At 35.6% G+C, this 20,032-nt stretch overlaps 1 protein-coding gene across 1 annotated transcript in view; it reads right to left on the bottom strand.

Moving 5' to 3' along the window:
• Positions 1–20,032, bottom strand: part of ADGRV1 (adhesion G protein-coupled receptor V1) — a 459,983-nt gene that overhangs the window by 408,527 nt on the left and 31,424 nt on the right. The window contains exons 11-18 of the mRNA XM_036308704.1: positions 14,766–14,942; positions 11,952–12,175; positions 7,077–7,203; positions 6,798–6,983; positions 5,898–6,078; positions 4,525–4,688; positions 3,320–3,443; positions 2,061–2,327 (exon numbers count right to left, since the gene is read on the bottom strand). Of these exons, the coding sequence (XP_036164597.1) occupies positions 2,061–2,327; positions 3,320–3,443; positions 4,525–4,688; positions 5,898–6,078; positions 6,798–6,983; positions 7,077–7,203; positions 11,952–12,175; positions 14,766–14,942 (1,450 nt within the window). The remainder of the gene's footprint in view (positions 1–2,060; positions 2,328–3,319; positions 3,444–4,524; positions 4,689–5,897; positions 6,079–6,797; positions 6,984–7,076; positions 7,204–11,951; positions 12,176–14,765; positions 14,943–20,032) is intronic.

Here is a 20,032-nt window from a genome sequence, read left to right as displayed (position 1 = left end):
GTCCAAAAGCGCTGGGGTGGGGGTAGGACACCAGAGATCAGCCCTAGGTGTTAGAACTTACGCAGCGTGAGGAGGGCATTTCCATGATAGAAAAGCTTGCTATCGGACGGTGTGGTCTGTGAGGTAGGAGGGCATCCACATGGGGCAGGGGGTTGGCCTAGAGTAGGAAGCCTGAACCCTAGTGAGGTAAGAAAGGCAATCTCATTGTGGAAAGCGGGTCGAAGAAACAGTTGGAAAGTGGACACATACAGGGAGAATTGATCAAATTAGTAAATAGATTAAAGATAATGGGAGCAGGCTTTCTCACTATAAGAAAAGGGAGGGAGAGATATGGAAAGGGAGAAAACTGGAATGAACCCTGTGATATTAGATAGAAAGGGAGATACTGATGTAAACTAATGGTTTTCACTATACATAGCTGGACATAGAACTAGAGATGGGAAAGTTGTATGTATACGTAGAAACATGCATACATACATATATTCTCTGCACACTAAAAGAACTAAAAGGAGCATGACCACAATAACAATAAGCACTCCTAGTGCCAGATCCTGGTTTCTAAATAACATTCTTCACTAAAAGGAACCAGGGCTTCCTGGAGAAATGGTTGATTCAGGGTTGTGACAGGAAAAGTACAAGATGAGTTTGGAACCTCTTGCTGGGCCAGAAAGTAAGAAAATGTTCAAATAATAACAGGGACATATCAAAAAGACAAAGAAGTCATCTTGAACAAGACACCAATGGCCAAATCTAGGACAATTTAACTGCCCAAACAAATAATGATGCAAAACAAAACCCAATGTATTAAATAGAAATCATGAGTCCATACTGATAAATATATCAGTAAGATAATTGAAAGTCTGATGAGTAACAACAGACTTGCATATTTTAAAGTATCTTCCTCATAAAATTTACTAACTACAAAGAGGAAAAAGTAGAGTGGACAAGGCAGGCAGTCACCATCTAAATTGTGGTCAAAGTGAACATCACATAAAGGGACAAAACAAAATCATGTGCCAACTGCAGGGACATGATACGAGCTCATAATCACCTTCCATGAAATTCCTGCCAAGGATGCAAAACCTGAACCTAATGATGAAACATTAAACAAGCCCCAAAATGAGGAACCATCTACAAAATAACTAGTCTTATTATCTTCCATATCCTAAAGATCATGAAAGTCAAGGAAAGACTGAGGAACTGCTCCAAACTGAAGAGGTTAAAGAGACATGACAATGAAAAGCAATACATGATTCAGGAAATGATCATTTTGCTAGAAAGAAGAAAAATGGCACAACTGGAGAAATTCGAATGGGGCCTGAGGCAATGATTCTATTAATATTAAGTTCCTGGGTTTAATGGTTATGTAGGAGAATGTCCTTATTTGTAGGAAAACACCAATGTTTTCATGGGTGATGAAATATCATGTCTTCAACTTACTCTCAAAAGGCTCAGGAAAAAAGAGCTCTTTGTAGTCCTAAAAGAATAAAATAAATATTAAAAAAGTGATGGCCCCTCCAATTTACTAAAGGTGAGGCCAAAACCTTCTAAGAGATGAAATATTGGGGTCAAAATATCCTACTTCATTTACAGTAGAAAGAAGAATGAAGAGCCTACCTTTTCGCCCTTGCAAATTGCCATTCATTGTGGCTAATAGCTTCAGAGAATTGTCAAACAGCCAGTTGGGCTCAGCCACCTACAGAATACATCTTCCCAACCAGCACCCTGCTAGGAGAGCAAGTGGTTACAGGAACTCTTGATGTCCTATGCCCTTGGGTGTCTAGACGAGGCTTAGCATAGCTTTAGCTAGATTTTTAGTCCTTACATAATATCATAATTTTCTATGTGTGCTGTATTGTGAAAAAAGGTTACAAATAATGCCACAGAGAATTCCAGGCACATGAAGGTTCAATACATATTCTTCACCCCACCCCCACAAGAAAGTAATGAAGCAATTTTGCTCTTGAACAGTCACAGATGCTATTTAAGTACTACTTGGCACCACTACTAGACAGAAGCCCTGAAACAACAGATCTGTCATAAAAGTACAAGTTATTTACCTGTTGAGTTAAAGAGGATTATATAAAAGTGCTCATCTGTTTCTGGGATATCATCTTCGTTAACGAATACAGATATTCTCTGCTCTCTACTTCCAACCTCAAAAACAAGCGTTTCTCCTTTTTCAACAGGAACAAAGTCTCCCTCTCTTGCGGTGGCCTTCCCGTCCATGGTAGCATACTGGACGGTGCAAACAACATCAACAGATCCATTTCTGAGAACTGTAAAGTCAGCAGTCTCACCTTCCTGAACCCTCACTATGCGAGGTTCTGAAATATTCACAAAGAAAAGAAGAAACATTGAGCTTTTAGTATTCCATCTACGTTTTCAGGGCATTTATGTTTCTTCGCATCCCCACAAGAAAGTCCCTCCAATGTATCTTTGCTTAAAGACTCACCTCTAGTCCCAAATCCTACATGAGACCTCCTTTGCTTACATCTAGCCAATGGTCTTTCTCTTAACCTAATTCCTACAGAATCCATTGTCTTCAAAACCCAATTTTGGTGAATTAAATACGATCTGAAATCCCCTGCCTACTATTTCATATACCTCATTTCCAAATGTAAACTGTAAGTTCCTTGAGAAAAGGCCCAGATATCTTATATTTTATGTTTGTCACAGGAGTTAGCAGAAGGTTGAACAAAAGACTAATATATAAAATACATATTAACCAAAGGTTAAGAATATGCATCAATAAAATTGAAGAAGTTTAAAAGATTCCTGCCGTTGTAAACTGGGTATCTTGCAAGATGGGCTTAAGAAATAATTAGACACCATTTAATTCTCACAAATAAAACTAAAAGATGTATCATGTGGCAAAAGACAATTCTACAGAAACCATTAAAGTGGCAAAAATGAAGAAACCTTGATTTATATGACCATTCAATATTAGTTGCTATAGTAAGTTACCAACCATTATGTACAGTACCCAGGCCCTGAACTAGCTACACTATAGAAGAAGTTACATGAAAGAATATTCATTTTTGCACAAAGGAAAGAAAATAACTTGGAGTTTAAAGGTGGGGTGAACAAAGCTAACAAAACAGTGCTTACTATTTTTTTCCTTCAGAAGATGCTTAAAAATATTTGTTAAAACTGCAAGAAGATCAAATAATGATCATACAAACAAATAATAAAATTATATTTAAAGAAGTATTAATTGTGCTTTATTAAAAATGTTCAGTTAAAAATAAATGAAAATGAACAAATATACTGTTTAAGAAAGACATACACTCACTCAAAAAAAAAATAGCAATACCACCTGCAAAATAAATGGGGTCATCATTTCTTCTGATCCTCAGAATTGCAGCAGTCTTATTTCCTATTTTAGCTCCTCCAGTGGCATTAAGTAGGGTAATGGTGAATTCCTCCATTTCCTCTGGAATCTTTTGGAAAATGTCATACACGTTTTAAGTCAGGTGATTTGTACAAATAATTCCACTGTACATTCCTAAATTATTTTTATCTTTTTAAAAAATATAGCTGTAATAATGATAGTGCTAATGTTCATTTTCATTTCTGAGGCAGAACCACCCTAAATTATTCAAGTAGGACTCAGACCCCCAGAATGTTCATGTGCATTCATCCAAACAGCCACTTTATGTTGACTCTCCATAAAATGTACTGTAAATAGATATCTTGCTTTAAGTTAAAAATAAAAATACTACAATTTCTTTAAGAAAGTGGTATGTATGTTGCTTATAAGAAAAAATAGAACAGAAAAATAACTCTTTGACATATTTAGAACTGAGTTCATAACAGTAATAGAAGTTCAGCTAACTCTCAAAGGCCACTTACAAATGTTACTGACGTTTCACCCCAGTGTGTCATAAAGACCTCATTCCCAGGTCCTAACAAGATGAGGTTGCCCACAGCTCTGAGCCTCTATGAATCCCCAGGTGGACACTGTTTCTCGTTCACTTCCTCCATATGACCTGGTCTTCTTCACATGGCAAGAGTCTTAGATTTTGTCTCTAATGGGACAAGTCTGAACTAAAGGAGGTAGGCTTCCACAGCTGTCCAAAGCATAGTCCCTCTGAAAGGTCCACTCCCACCGTTACTGAGTTCTTTCTCTGCATTATCAATAAGATGAACACCTAGATGGATCCATGATCCTTGTGGGCCTCGACCCTGACTCTGAGAGTGCACCAGGGGATACGTGATAGGAGGCACACTTGTTTTCAAAGGGTCTAAGAACAACGCTAGCACTTCACCCCTCCCCCAACCGTGACTCCCTGATATTTAACACCTACACAGTGTCACTGCCCACTATCAGTTCTAAGAGTTAAAAATGCCTTCAGGAAACCAAAAATAGTATTTCTCATTTGGGTTTTAGTCAGACATTATCGTACCTGAGTTCTTTATCAATATATTCACAACAAAATATATTACCAGATGTCCAATTATGTAATAAAACATAATTATTAAGCAATGACAAGTAAAGAGAATTATATACGCAATACTTACCTCATCTGGAAGGGAGTAAATGGTGATATTTTTTAAAAATTCCTGATCTCCAAAGAAAACAGTCCCTTGGACAGGAAATACATCTTGTGTAAAGTCTGGACTAACCACCCATGATACACTAACGTCATCAAAGTTGCCTCGATTTCTTATTATACCATAAACAGCTGTAAAATACAAATGTGTATAATATATGTGAGCATATATTAAACAGTTCTAAAATGATGAGTAAAGAAATTGCTCAAATAAGCAAACATAAAAATGAGATGACTTTAAAAAAAAAAGCCAACTATCTGCTTAGCATAGCCTGCAACGTACATATAAAAATGCCTTAGCCTAGTCGTCCCTCTGTAAGCATCTGATAAAATAAATGGATTGATCTTTTCTATCACAGCTTGGATTTTAAAAGTCATTCAGCATCGGAACGGAATAGTGATTAATTAGATACACCTATCGAAAGTCCTATAAGGATATTTGCTAATATATGCAGCTAAAGGAAGCTGCACACTCAAAAGTGATTTCTTTACCCAGAAAGATATTGTTCTAAAAAATAAACTACTTCTCATTTCAGACCACTGCAATAGTCCCCTAGCACAGTGGTCGGCAAACCGCGGCTCGCGAGCCACATGCGGCTCTTTGGCCCTGCGGCATGGGCCACGAAGTTTCAATCGCACTGTACATGCGCGCCCGCACGTGGTATTTTGTGGAAGAGCCACACTCAAGGGGCCAGTTTGCCGACCACTGCCCTAGCAGTTACTCTTAGTTTTAAAGTTTTTCCTATATGACTCGACTCATTCTTCAGTGTCTGAATCCTACCACATATCATTAACTGAAATCAAATTATAACTGAAGGCAACAGTATCATCGCAATACTATGTATGAAATACAAAAAGTAATCCTAAATATCATTTTTAAAATACCAACTTTTGCACTCCATGTAATTTCTAAGATAGACAACTGAAAGTAAGTATATACTAAGAAAATGAATTTCAATTATTAATTTCCACTTCAGTAAACAGTAATCCTATATAAGAAAGGCCTAATATGCTCCGTGTACAGTCGTCTGGTTGGCCGTTCAACCAATCAAAGCGTAATATGCTAATGATACGCTAAGGCCACCCAACCACTCGCTATGACATGCACTGACCACCTGTCTGCCCCCTGTTGACGGGTTGACCAGTCACTATGACGTGCACTGATCACCAGGGGGCAGACGCTCCAACCCGTAGGTGAGCTTGCTGCTGGGGTCCAGCTGATCGCAACTGAACGAGATTGGCCAGACACACCCTGAAGCCCTCCCACAATCCCTCCCTGGCTGGCCAACCTCCCGCATCGCACCAGGCCTCTAGTAGAAAGGAAGAAGCAAAATAAATTACCACTATAGATATCGTCTCCTTTACTTTCATTTATCGTAACAATTAGATCATCAGAAACAAATTCTATAATCCCATGAGGATCATCATTTTTTAGAATCGTTATATTGACCACAGTAGCACTTCCCAACTTGCTTTCCCGTTCACCATGGCTGCTGAGGACCACCCAATAGTGTTCATCCAACTGAAATGAACATGTCAAATTAGGAAAAATACAAATTTGAAGTTTTCAGAGCAAGTAAATATATACATATATAGTCAAGAATATTAATATAGTCAATTTTTCAGCAACATATAACTCACTCAATGGTGACAAAAGAGCTAATATAATTCCTTTAAAAAAGTTTACCATAGTATTACATATGTCCCCTCTTTCCCTCCATTGACCCCTTGTAGCCTGCCCCCACCCCCAACCCAGGCCTTCACCATCCTATTGTTTGTGTCCATGGGTTATGCATATATGCATACAAGTTCTTTGGTTGATCCCTCCCCAGCCACCCACCTCTCCCGCCTTCCCTCTGAGATTCGACAGTCTGTTGTTCCATGCTTCTATGACTCTGGATCTATTTTGTTCATCAGTTTATTTTGTTCATTAGATTCCATACATGCGTGAAATCATGTGATACTTATCTTTCTCTGACTGGCTTATTTCACTTAGCATAATACTCTCCAGGTCTTTATGTAGGACAAACTTACATCATTGAAATTTGAATGCCTTACTTTGTTTTTTAAGCTTGTTTCCCCCCCCCCCCTTTTCAACCACAAGCATTTCTTAACCCATTCTTGCCCCCTTTCTTTCCTATAGCCTCCTGGTCATTGTTAAAAATATTTCTATTTAATAATATATGTACTAGAGACTATCAACCTCCCACAAAAGCACAAGGAAAAAATAAAATCCCATACCTCTGGTATTCCATCCAATCTGCTTAGCAAGGTGATTACGATCTCTCTTTCCCCAGGTTTAAATTCCAGTACCCCTGTGTTTCCATAGAATTCATTGCTATCTCTTGGCTCTACCCTGTAGTGGAGAAACTGCTTAACGAGAGCTCCCCTGGATCGAATGATGCGGAGCTCTACAGATTCTCCTTCCTTAAAAAAACAAAACAATACAAAAATTCAAGTCTGTTGACGATTCTTCTGAAAATGTGAGTAGAGAACAGATTGAAGTTTCTTTCAACTTACTTTTATAATATAGGGTCCTCTGGAATCAGGAGAAAATTCAAAAATTCCCCCAGGATCATCATTTTCCAAAATAATCAGATCACGGCTAGTATATCCAGACTTCAGCACTTGATTTTCCACATTGACCCTGGAGAAGTCAGAGGGGAAAAAGGCACTCACGACCTATAATCTTACTTCTGAATTCTGCAGGCTTCTAAGGCAATATTTACAACACTTTCAGATAATTAATATGGAAGTTATTAGGAGGTTAAACCTTAAATTGATATGAGTGTATTAAAAATTGCTTAACAGCAAAACAGCTTTACTCATAGCATTTATGAAAGAACTTCTGTTTCTGAATTTCTTTACATTAAAACCAAACACTGTATATGTACACCAAGAATATAACAACCAAAGGTTTTAAATATGCTGTAATTTTATAAAGTACCAAATTTATAGATTTGTTTCAGTTTTAGAAAAACTAATTTGTAACATGTACTTAAAAATACATTTAACTAAAATTGTTTTAATTCTACATATACTTGAATTTATTTTAAAAATTCATTACATATGATTACATTAAGTGAATAAAAGTTGAATAAGTGGAAGAAAGCCACATGAATCAAAAATAAACAAAATTGTGACTGGATTTTAGAAATATTTTGTGATCTTTCATATGTTTCTATTCGCCTTGATTTTAACCTCATGCATTTTTCTTTTAGTATAAAAAATAACATAGTACATATAAAAAATGGAATTGAATGGATCTCATATGTATGACATATTATAACAATTCCTATACATATCTCAAAAGGGTATATTAAAACAAGATGTTTTTTCTTATTTCTGGTTTTCATGTCCAGTGTATAATTAAAATGATCAAAGGAACTGGGACAAAAAGGCTCTGAGGGTTTGAAAGCCTGCATGCTCTTTGAGAATTCTCAATCTTGAAAGCTGCTCTAAACCTTTCCAAATGTCACTTTCTATTGAACCAAAACGTAGTCTTGAACAGACCTCAAAATCACAATGAAGCCACAATTAATATGTAGAAAGGATAGCTCACTTCCTATGCAATAGAGAATCTGAATTAGCATCCTTCCCTAGCTTTTGGAAACCTGACAACCAATAACTAGCATACTATAGTGGCTACAGAAGGGATTAGTCCAAATAATAGGAAAGTTATTTGTTAATTGTTATTGGAGTCATGTAATTTTCATAGTAAATTTACCCATATTTCATTCACATCAATATTTTTATTAATTAAAAATTTTTCTGTCCACATAAGCTAGGAGACAGTATAACTGAATCAGAATATAATAATCAGATTATAGCTAGTATATCCAGTCTAAATATCCATCTGAAGCATTAAACAAATAATTTGTTTTAACTTTCTTAAAATATGCTTACCCTTATATAAAAAAGGCAAATTTTTTTTAAACTGAGAATATGTAGGCAGAAATTGTTTGCATACAAATCAATGGAAGAAATGAGAGTTTTTATTACAAATTCTCTGTTAAACAAACTATAAGATTTACAACAATGTTAGGTAAGAATTTCACAAAGCACAATAATTTTTCCCTATACTATGTGTAAACTATAAGGAAAGTTAAAGTTTTAATTTCTTCCTAATACGTAAATACACTAATTCTCAAACTTTTTAATCAGACACCTTAAATGCATTCATAATTTAAAACTCAAGGGGACAAATGACTTCATTAGCTCCCCTTTTCATTAAAAAATAAAAGTACACACAACGCATGCACAGGCAGGTGGACAAGCAGCATTTCTCAAGACCTGTGCTCATGCAGAACAGCAGCTGTATCCAAAACAATGGCTTGCAAAACAAAATGTTGAATCACCAAAAACCAGGCGTTATGTTGCACACTTACCCAAAATACACGACAAACCTTTCAGTTTCTACTCTGTCAACACAAAAAGAAGCGTGGGAAGGGGAAATAAGAAACAGACACCATTTGCCAAAGTCTCACTGATACAGAAGCTTAGAGTGGCAAGGTAAGAATAAACTGCCCCCTGTGAGCTAGTAATGTCCACTTTATGGGGACTCTGCAGACTGGGTTCTTTGCTCTTGACAAATGCTAGCAAGGGGTTCGGCAGTTCCCACTTAGGGAACATGACCCCATGGCCAGCCAGCATGGAAGACATTCCTTTCCAGGCCTGCTCCCAGGCGCTGGGGCCTGCCAAGCACTGTGCATGCTTACAAACCGCAGCAGCTGAGCAACTTTCATTCAGCCTGGCCTATAATTACTTAGTAGCTTTAATTAGTTTTTTGGGGGGAAAAACCCTCCTTCCTCAGATCTAAAGCCAGTTTAGCTTTGAAAAAATAAAAACTCTATAAGCAGAGAAAAATATACCTCTCATTTGCACAGGAATATACTCAAGGCGCCATATCATTATATCATTTCATTATGACATCTATTTACTCAAATATAACTTTATATCAAGAAAGCTAAGCACTTTTTCAAATCCTCAATAAAGTGCATTTTCAAAACAGCATTGGAAAACACATGTCAAAATATACAGACCTCTGGCTTCACTTTTAAAGTCAAATGACACTATAAATAAAAGGTTATATAGCACATATACCAAAATTCTAAAAAATAAATTGGCATAACAAAATTGTTAATTTGGGGAAAACTAAACAATAAAATATTTCAACTGGTATGGTATTAAAAGCATTATAATTTGTTTAATACCAGGGCAACTTTTACCTAAATTTGACATTAAAAGAAAACTATAAACTGTAAACACAATAGAGTGTTATTTTTCGTTGCAATATTATATTGCAACTTCTTTTAATCACATATACTAGGATTCATTCATTCTTTCATTTTAGTTTTATTAAAAATTTGCAAGTCTCAAATGAAAGATTTGATAAAATTATTTCAGGTAGCAGATTTTATTCTCACATTTATTTAACTAAATATAAATATGTCTTTGAACACTCAAATGTAATTAGCTCATTCATGTTCATGCATAGAGATAATACAAGTATGCATTAGTTACTAATTGAATTAAAACATTTTAGTATAATTTTGAACTAGTATCATCTATTTCAAAAGAAACCAATGATTTCTGAAATTCTCTACATCACTATTTGTATTTCATTGTGAACTGTTTTTTACCAATAGGAAAGAAAGAGGAAAACCAACTTAAAATTATATTTAATTAATTTCTTTTTTTTTTAATATATTTTATTGATTTTTTACAGAGAGGAAGGGAGAGAGATAGAGAGCTAGAAGCATCGATGAGAGAGAAACATCGATCAGCTGCCTCCTGCACATCTCCCACTGGGGATGTGCCCGCAACCCTGGTACATGCCCTTGACTGGAATCGAACCTGGGACCTTTCAGTCTGCAGGCCGACGCTCTATCCACTGAGCCAAACCAGTTTCGGCAAATATTTAATTAATTTCAATGGTTTACATGATAAGGTTAAAAATTACTACTCTGAAAGAATATGAAGAACAGTTACAATGAACTTGCAGAGGTAAAATTTAAATTATTCTTCAAACATTTAGTTCAGAGCAGAAACTCTCAGCTACATGTTTGGTTTATAATTACTGTTCATTTTGCTTTAGTTTTTTTAAGATTTTCCACTGATTTCATAAGTACTTGAAACTAGCTTAAAGACAAAAATATATATAAGTGAAAAAAATGATAATTTTCAGTTTACATTTTACTACATTTAACTGATTTTTTATCATATGAAATTTTTTAAGGTTTAATGTAAAGTACATATTGTAACCATTAAGTCACTTGGACAGTGTGAATGTGTTGTTTTTATTTTTTTGCTTTTTTTGTCGGCTTGTTTCGTTGTTGTGGTTTTGTTTTACTTTTAATATGAAAAAGAAAGTAAGCATAATGTGGTTCTGAAAGCAAATCAACTGAACCGTGGATATTCAATAAAGTTCCCTACATTCTGTATTTTCTTTCTCATAAAAACACAATGACTCATCAGGTTTATGAAATGTGTTTATCAAAACACCTTCAAAGAAAAACCTACAAGAGTCTCATAGTAAAATATAGAAAGCAACAGGGGTCACATAAAAGAATTCCTACTCTAGTCCTAATATAGTACAAAATAATGCCTATTAAATTTATCTATAAATTTTACTGTTTTAAAATATGAATTTATCAAAACCCTCAAGTAACATTAACTTTAATATGTTAACATCTTTAACATAAAGAGAACTATAGTAATAAGTTTCATTTTGATTTTTTTTTTAAATAACATCAATTAAATAGTGTTTTTTTTTTCATTTTTGGAAAGGTTTTCTGAATTACTGAAAAAAAAAGACTGATGATTGTGATGTTTTCTTAATATAAATGACCCACTGAAAAATGTTAATTAAATCCTTATTATTACTGAAAATAACTCTTAAATTTGTATTATTTTGATTCTCTGGAATATAAGCATTACTTAATGTTTAAATTCCATGAAAAAAAAGAGAGAATTTTATTATATGAAGATTAACAGTTTCTTTGAAGTCACTCAAAGGAGCTCTAATCCTCTCCCATGTTGAAAATGAAGCTAGCAGAACAGTTTGCTTAATCTAATATTTTAGATTTGCTGCTGCCTATATGTTTTAGTATAGCAACATATTAGCTATGCTTAAGATTTATTTGAAACCAGCTATAAGTTCTCTATCAAATCTTTCCTCACAATGAATAGCAGGGTAAAAGTTCATGATGTCAAAATATTTACAGTCTAACCAGAAGCCATCAATAACCAAGGGAATAGTTAGGGGCCCAGCATATTATCTCTTAGTTTTTTCTTTTTACTTTATAAGGAGAGAAGAATTGAAGCAAAAAACAAAATTATTTCTGAAAATTCGAATATATAAATGTTACTGAGCGTTACCTAAATGGTTATTACCTGTCTAGAGAAAGTGTTACTGTCTCATTCATTTCCGGTATGTCATCAGCTTTGACAGTAATGTTGATTGTTGTGTCACTTTGGCCAGATAAAAATACAACAGAGCCATTAAAGGGACCTATATCGTCCAGGGTCACTGCTTTTGAATTAGAGCCAGAGGGCTTCAAACTCCAATAGACAGTAGCCTGGCCATCAGTTCCATCCCGATGTAAGGGAATGTATACCTTATAAAGAAAAAACAAAAAAGAATAATTTCTTATATACTCACATACTATCTATGCTTTTCAGTGATTGCGTTCACATGTTATTACATGAATATATGTATTCTTTATGGAAAAGTAAACTGTTAAAGGGCATTAAAAACATTTGCACAAGCCTTTTCCTTAAGCTTGGAAATAATTTTAGATAGAACTATATTTATTAGTTTTTGTTAATCAAATTACTAACAAAATTGTCCCCACCAAAAAAGATGCCTAACTAGGGATGTCTTAACAAAAAGACTTAAATATTTTAAAAGACAGGATGATGAAAAAACATAGAACAATTTGACTAAAAAGTAAATTTCAATCTGAGATTCTCTAAAATATGAAATTAATCTAATGTCACAATATAAACAAAAATAAACCTTTGTGAGATTACAATGAGAAAATTATGTTTCATAAAATATATCCTAAAATGATAGGTGGCAACATAAGAAAATAATATAAGTAACAATAAGAAATGTTTCTAACCAATATAATAAATGCAGTTCAAACAAAATCAGATATTCAAATCATGGCTCTGGGTTACCTTGGGCAAGTTACTTAACCTCTCTGATCTCAATTTCCACATGTGAAATGAAGTTAGTGATTCCCTGTTTTGCAAGTTTGTGGTGAAGATTACAGTACATCACAGTATGAACGAAATAAATAAAAGCTATTATAATAGTTCTGAAACAAATTGGTAATTTTACTTAAGTGTAGTACACATTAAATATATAATAAAAGGACACCATAGATCATGATGTTTTTCAAACAAAGAATATAAATGATTACTTAATTGTAGACACGTTATTCTGTTTAAACTCCTAAATAAGGTATCCTCTTTGCTCTTTGCCCTTCAACCCAGTCCATCTTTGAAAAAATTAAAATTAAAAAGAAGACATTTTCCTCACTGACCATTCTGTGAATTTGGCTGGAAATGGTCAGGGCTGGAGACGAAAGCGCAAAGATTCTTAGGGAAGACAGAAAATGTAACAGAGGCTTGTACCCTTAAATGACCAGAGGGAGTGGGCTAGTCCAGGCTGTAGATGGGGCTAAGAGAAACTCCCACTTTCTCTGCAGTTTCCCAGGAGGGAAAGAATATAAGTTCATGGAGCCCAAAACTTTTCCCCGAAAAGCTAATTTCCAAGGGAAGTACGTAAAATGGTAAATTTATAGCTTTATAAGATACATGAATAAAATGAATCCACACTTTAAGAAAAAGCTAAATCCTTTTTAGTAGGTTTCCTTTTTTAGAAGATAGCAATATATGAAGAATAATAATAAAAAATAAAAACTATCTTGAAAAATGGAGCTCCTCTGCCAATATATAGAATCGAATACATAAACCAAGGAAGTTGTGACCACCATATTTTGGCATGAGGCTTTGATATCGTAAATTGCTCTCCTCATTCCTGATCTGAACCTTAACCCAATTTAAATCATATGCAAGTGTCCGAGACCTGGAAGGGTCAATGTAATATGGTTCAGGGAATGGTAGAACTGAAGGTCACTAGATAGATGGTGGGAAAATTCAACCAGGGTAGGGGCAGAGGGAGGGATGCTGTATCTGTGAGCATGCTTTTGTGTGGTGTGGGGTATGGGAGTAACCAATAATTTGCCCACATATATAATACAAAATTCCTGAGATTAGGCATTCCACAATTTTACCACCATCACCTCCACTACCAAGAATAGTACCCCAGTCCTGCCCCAGGCAGGCATGATTAGCTTTCAGAAATGAATGAGTGAAATGCACCTGTGGTATATACCACTTAGCGTGTATGTGTGTGTGTGTGTGTATATATATATATATATATATATATATATATATAATATATATATATGTATACATATATATATATATATATATATCTCACTAGAGGCCTGATGCACAAAATTCGTGCACGGGGGGAGGGGGGTGTCCCTCAGCCCGGCCTGCGCCCTCTCGCAATGTGGGACCCCTCACTCCTAACCGCCTGCCTGCTCGCTCCTTACCGCTTGGTTTGCTGCTCCTTACCACCCACCTTCTCGCATCTTACCGCTTGGCTCACCGCTTGGCTGCCACAGACAAAGGAGAGGCTCCCGCCACTGCTGCTGCACTCACCAGCCATGAGCCCAGCTTCTGGCTGAGCGGCGCTCCTGCTGTGGGAGCGCACTGATCACCAAGGGCAGCTCCTGCGTTGAGCATCTGGCCCCTGGTGGTCAGTGCATGTCATAACGACTGATCATTATGGTTGTTCCACTGTAACAGTCATTGGGCTTTTATATATGTAGATGTTTTAGCTATCACTCTATCACATGTCATAGCATTATCCAAAAGCAGCCACATCAAAAAAATACTGCTTTTGCTGTGAGCAAATAAAATCTAATTTTATTTTATCGAATATGAAAAAAGATTATGGAAAATCACACATTCATCAGTTACTTATTTCAAACTACATATTGAAGCTGGCTGTAAATGGTGAAGCTTTTCACTACCTATTAACTCTATATGCTAACCCTCTAAAAAAATTAGTGTCTGTACAATATCTCAAACTCAGTAGGCCTCATTGATAAGAGAAAGCCTACTTACCACTTCAGCAGGGGAATCTTCTGGTTCATGCAAAATGATCGGAAGGTTGCTAATAAAGCCAATTTCTCCATTTGCAATATCTGGAGTAACGGCTAAAGAAATATTGCAGATTTTCCCAAATCTAGGACTGATAGGTGGAATTGGGGGATTTATGTTCACCAACTCCACAGTTTCCAACTATAATAAACAAAACAAAAAAAGAACAGAAATTTTAAAATAAAAAAGTCTTAATTGCATGGGGTAACAAAGTAAACATGGATAAAGGCTACCAATAACTTAGCAACTTCATTCTCTTTCTTCTTCCCTCTCCATCCTGTTTCAATCTCCTGCACTGGCTTCTTGAGCTCCTTCTGCTCCTCAGCTATTATTATTTCCCAGAGTTTTTTCTAAGCCCTTTATCTTATAATTTTATACCCTCTTTCTAATAATCTCTAGATATCTCCTGCAAGTGTCAAAAAGTCTATAAACCACCGCTATTAGATATAACATAAATGTCACATTGAAACTTTGCAGATAAAATATCAAAAATTGAAATCACTATCTCTGTTTCATGTCCCCTCTCCACTACCACCATCAGCACCACCATCTGCTCTTCTTCCTTGTTACCTATACCCAACCATCTTAACCTTAAAGCCAAATGTCAGAGAGTTGTCCACATCTCTTTCCTCTCTTCCACTAGTCCACAGCTCTACTCAATCACCCAAACCCCTTCTCTGCCAGAGAATACACAACCATTGAAACTCCAAATGTGACTTAGTATGCCTTTACATTTAAAGAAATGCAACACCTGTAAAGCATGGAGTGTCCCTGTAATTAATGAACATGACCACCAGAGTAGCTTTGATGGAGCTCTCCTCATTCAGAATAGCCTCCCTGCATCATTTCACAAGTCCAAAGTGTACCTGCTCTTAAAGACCAATTACATTTCCCTCTCTTCCATGAAGATTTCCTTGGATCTTCTAGCCCTTTCTATTCTATTTGTTTTGGAACTTCTATTGTTATTCTCACTAAACTTAGACTTAATTATAAATTTCACACATTGCTTGCTTATGATCATTATGTGTGTTACGGGCTTTCACTTCCCAACAGGATTATAGAGTTCTTGTGAGTTTGTGTCCTTCTCAGTATTTTCCCAATACTTGACATAGATCTCAAACTGCAGCAGCTACACAAGAAATATTTGTTGATTCATCTCGCCAACATAAACTGAGCTCTGTAGGAATCCTGATCTATCACAAATTTTCAACATTTAACATTCTAATTTTTCAAAATCCAACTTCTCAATCTTCACAGTATTCACTTAAATGTAAAAATAATCATTATAGGACTGCAAAAAGCATAGCAATTTTAAGGTAAAAAGCAGTTTTGAACTTAACAAAACATTATGGGTCTCTCACTCGAGAGCTCTCTATTAGGCTTTGTAATGTGGTAACAACCGTAATTTAAGTGGGTTTTCCACAAGTGGACTGAACTGGTACTGATCCCTCATATACTCTTAAAATTTTTTTATGAACATTATACATTTTAAAGGGCAAAATACATGCCTTTTAAAAAATGTCACACACCTTGCCTTGAAAATCATATATAAGAGAAAGATATTAAAAATTCCATATTTGAAAAAAAAAAATTCCATATTTGGTAAACATACATTTGAGTCAATGAAAAAAGAAATTAGATTGACAAATTTTGCCAAATATTCGTATATAAACTGAGTCAAGTAAACTAAAATGTGATTCCTTAGTATATTGAATTTATCTTATAAAATAAATAAAATATAAAGATAAATAGCTAAAACCACACAAGTATAACTGTTATTCTTTCTAGAGAAAAGGAATATCTATATACCCATACACATATATATATTTATCTTTAAAAATAGCACAAAGAATAAAATAAAATATGTATATTTGAATGGCATAAAATATAAAGTATGCATTGTTTAGAGGCAAAGATGTTGGTAAAATACACTGGTCATATGTAAACACGTGTGTGAACAAACATTCTCATTCCCATGTATTCACGAAGCTCTGAACTGGTAATACTATTTAAAACATGAAGGGGAAAAAACTGAATATAATTTTACTTTAAAACTTTCTAAAAAGAAAGAAAGAAAATAAGTCATATTTATATTTATCAAAAGTTAAAGAATTCTAAGTACCATATTTTGAAAATTTTAAAGAAAGAAGGTATAGAAGGCTATAAAATGAACTGATTAAAAAGAAAATGCTAATTTTACATAGCTTATTTCCTGGTCTCTAAGCCTTTTTGTCTGGGTTCCTTAAGCATCTGCTAAATCAAACTGTTCCATTCATACCGAGTTGTTCTTTGCTTTCAGACAGTTTGCAACTGGGGCGGCACATTAGTAACCCCAAGCTTGCCAAAAGTTGTGTCTCAGACTGATGTATGTAGCTGAGAGGATCACTGAAGAATGAGGAGCTCATGTCTCAGATTCTCCTTTCTTCAGTTTCATTCAACTTTCCATGCAGAGTCTGATGCCTCCTATTCTTGAATTGCTCATCCATTATGCACTATACAAACTACACAACCTTCTCATTCCAACCAGCCTTCCAGGACCTACAGCTATTTTGAACCTCAAGAAACTGTGTCAGTGACTAATAATGCCTTTTTCCCTACAGTGTTAAATTAAAATGTCTGCACAGTGAGAGCTTTGTTTTTTAACTGAATATGCAAACAGATAAAGAACTGAATTCAGAATTAGTGGTGCAAACAGATTTCCAACATGGGATCACCAAAAATTCAGACTTTACATGATTCTTCAAGTGTTACCTTACTTTTCAAGTGTCACCAGAAACAAATTGTCAAGTTCATGTAGAATGTTGAAACATAAACTAGCTAGGATAATATCTGACCCTATCTAAGTCTCTTAATAAGGTTTTGTTTACTTAAGGATTCTCTGCAGCTACTTGGCTAGAGATATTGAAAGGTATTTTTAAAAAACTAAAAGTTTAATATAAAGGCTACTAATATTGTCATCCATAGTAAAAAGTGGTTGAGGCAGCATAAGAAATCAGAAAACTAGACTGGGAACAGAAAAGTCCCCTACAAATCAAAATCAACACTTCTGCATTATCAGTCTTCAAACTCCTGTCTCGTTACGGCAGCCACTGTAGGAATGCCAGGCTGCCCAGGCCTCCACGGTGCAAAAAGCAACTGTATAAAATCTCTGCTTTGTTTCACTTATTTTAATAAGTTGGTTCTCATATGAGTTGTGACCTATGCAAAACTGGAGAGACAGAAGGGAGAACTGAATGCTGAGATAATGGAAACACAAAAACCTTAAACATATGCTATGAATTAAATGTTTATGTTCCCACAGAATTCATATGTTGAAATCCTAAATCCCCAATAATGATGGTATTTGGAGAGGGGACCTTTGGGAGGTAGAGCCCTCGTGATGAAATTAGTGCCCTTATAAGAAGAGATAGTGCCCTACCGGGTTTGGCTGCGGACTCAAGGGTCCCAGGTTCGATTCCAGTCAAGGGCATGTACCTTGCTTGCAGGCACATCCCCAGTAGTGGGTGTGCAGGAGGCAGCTGATCGATGTTTCTCTCTCATCAATGTTTCTAACTCTCCCTCTCCCTTCCTCTCTGTAAAAAATCAATAAAACATATATTTTTTAAAAAAAAAAAAAGAAGAAGAGATAGCAAAGAGCTTGCTTCTTCTGGCTCTCCACTACGTGAGGACACACCAAGAAGACAGCAGTCTCCACACCGGGAGGCCGGCCTCACCAGAACCCCTCCAAACCAGGACACCGGCCTCCAGGACTGTGAGAAATGAACGTCTATCATTGAAGCCACCAGGCTATGGTATTCTTTGTGGCAGTCTCCACTGACTGAGACAATGCACACTAATGAGAATGCTCTGAGTCGAGAAGACACCGATAGCAGAGAACGTAGAGAGTGCTCACACCAAAAATAAGACAAAAGACAAACACCTCCATTCAATTCTGAAATTCCACTTGACAAGTTATTGTCTCCCAAAGGTTCTTGGAAATCGCTAAGTTTGGAAATGCCACACTAAGGGAAATCTGGTGAAATTAGTATGCATTTCCATATACTAATAAAACTAACTTTAAAGTTAGTATAAAGCCAAACATAAAGGTCTTTTTAAAATCTCTAACCACATCTTCATATGTGTTCTGCTGGCAGCGTTCTAGTTGCTTTAACTTCCTGCCAGGGTATGGGCTTGACCGCTTGCTTAATTCCACTTCACAGACCCAGATCACCCCGCCCCCCAGCCAGCTCACAAGAGCATTCCACAGGACGCAGGGGAAACAGACAATTGTAAATGATTCCCTGTTCTGTTCACCCATCTCTCCAAAAAGCGAAAGGCAAGGGTCCTCCAAAGAGTGGGTTATCCTCATAGACAAAAATATGCAGCATATCAGAATTTCCTCATTTTGAGGAGACGATAAAATAACTAATAATAAAAATAAAGATGATGAACAGGATGTCCTGCCACTAGTAACAAAGCTTTGGGAACACTGGAAAATCATCTCCCTCTGAGTGGGCATATTATAAAAAGGCATCCCCTACAAATTATATATCCCTGTAACAGGTCAACCACTAGACCCCTTCACCAGGAATTGTCAAGAAATTCAGAAACAGTACAAGCATGAGTGGTGGCCCAGATTAAAAAAAAAAAAAAAAAAAAAGACAAGAGTCTTCAGAATGGAAGTGCATGGCAAGGACTGTGAAATTTAGAATACCAAGAAGATGTAAAAAAAAAAAAACAAAACTTTCAGAGATAAAGAACAAGTTATCTGCTTTATTTTTTTGCCATCAAATTTCATGTCAGCAACAATAGAAATTAAAAAACAAACCTTCCCAAGAAGTAAAGAAAAAATTATTTTAATCTAGAAATTTTTACCTAGCCAAATTATCAATGCATAAAATTTCATCTTTAAATGCTCAAAGACTCAAAAAGTTTACCTTGCACATATATTTTCTGCACATGTATTTGAGGATAGATATATTACAACAAAACTTAAAACACAACTTAAGGAAAAGGCAAGAGATCAAGAAAATTCAAAAGCTCAGTAAAAAAGCTCCCAGATGTGAAGCACAGAAAGCGATGCAGCTGAACTCAACACTCAAAGTATGTTAGACAGCTGCAAGCCCTAACATGGTGAGGGTGGTATGTAAAATAAGAGCAATCAGAAACTCCAGAGAAAGCATAAACCATAAGACAAAGTCTACGCAAAATTATGAAACAAATTTAAGTGTGGCATGATTCAAAAGTAATAA

This window comes from Myotis myotis, unplaced genomic scaffold, assembly GCF_014108235.1.
Source record: "Myotis myotis isolate mMyoMyo1 unplaced genomic scaffold, mMyoMyo1.p scaffold_m19_p_5, whole genome shotgun sequence".
NCBI classification, from domain to species: domain Eukaryota; kingdom Metazoa; phylum Chordata; class Mammalia; order Chiroptera; family Vespertilionidae; genus Myotis; species Myotis myotis.
The sequence above is the reverse complement of the archived record's forward strand: the minus strand, read 5'-3'. Positions and strand labels throughout refer to the sequence as shown.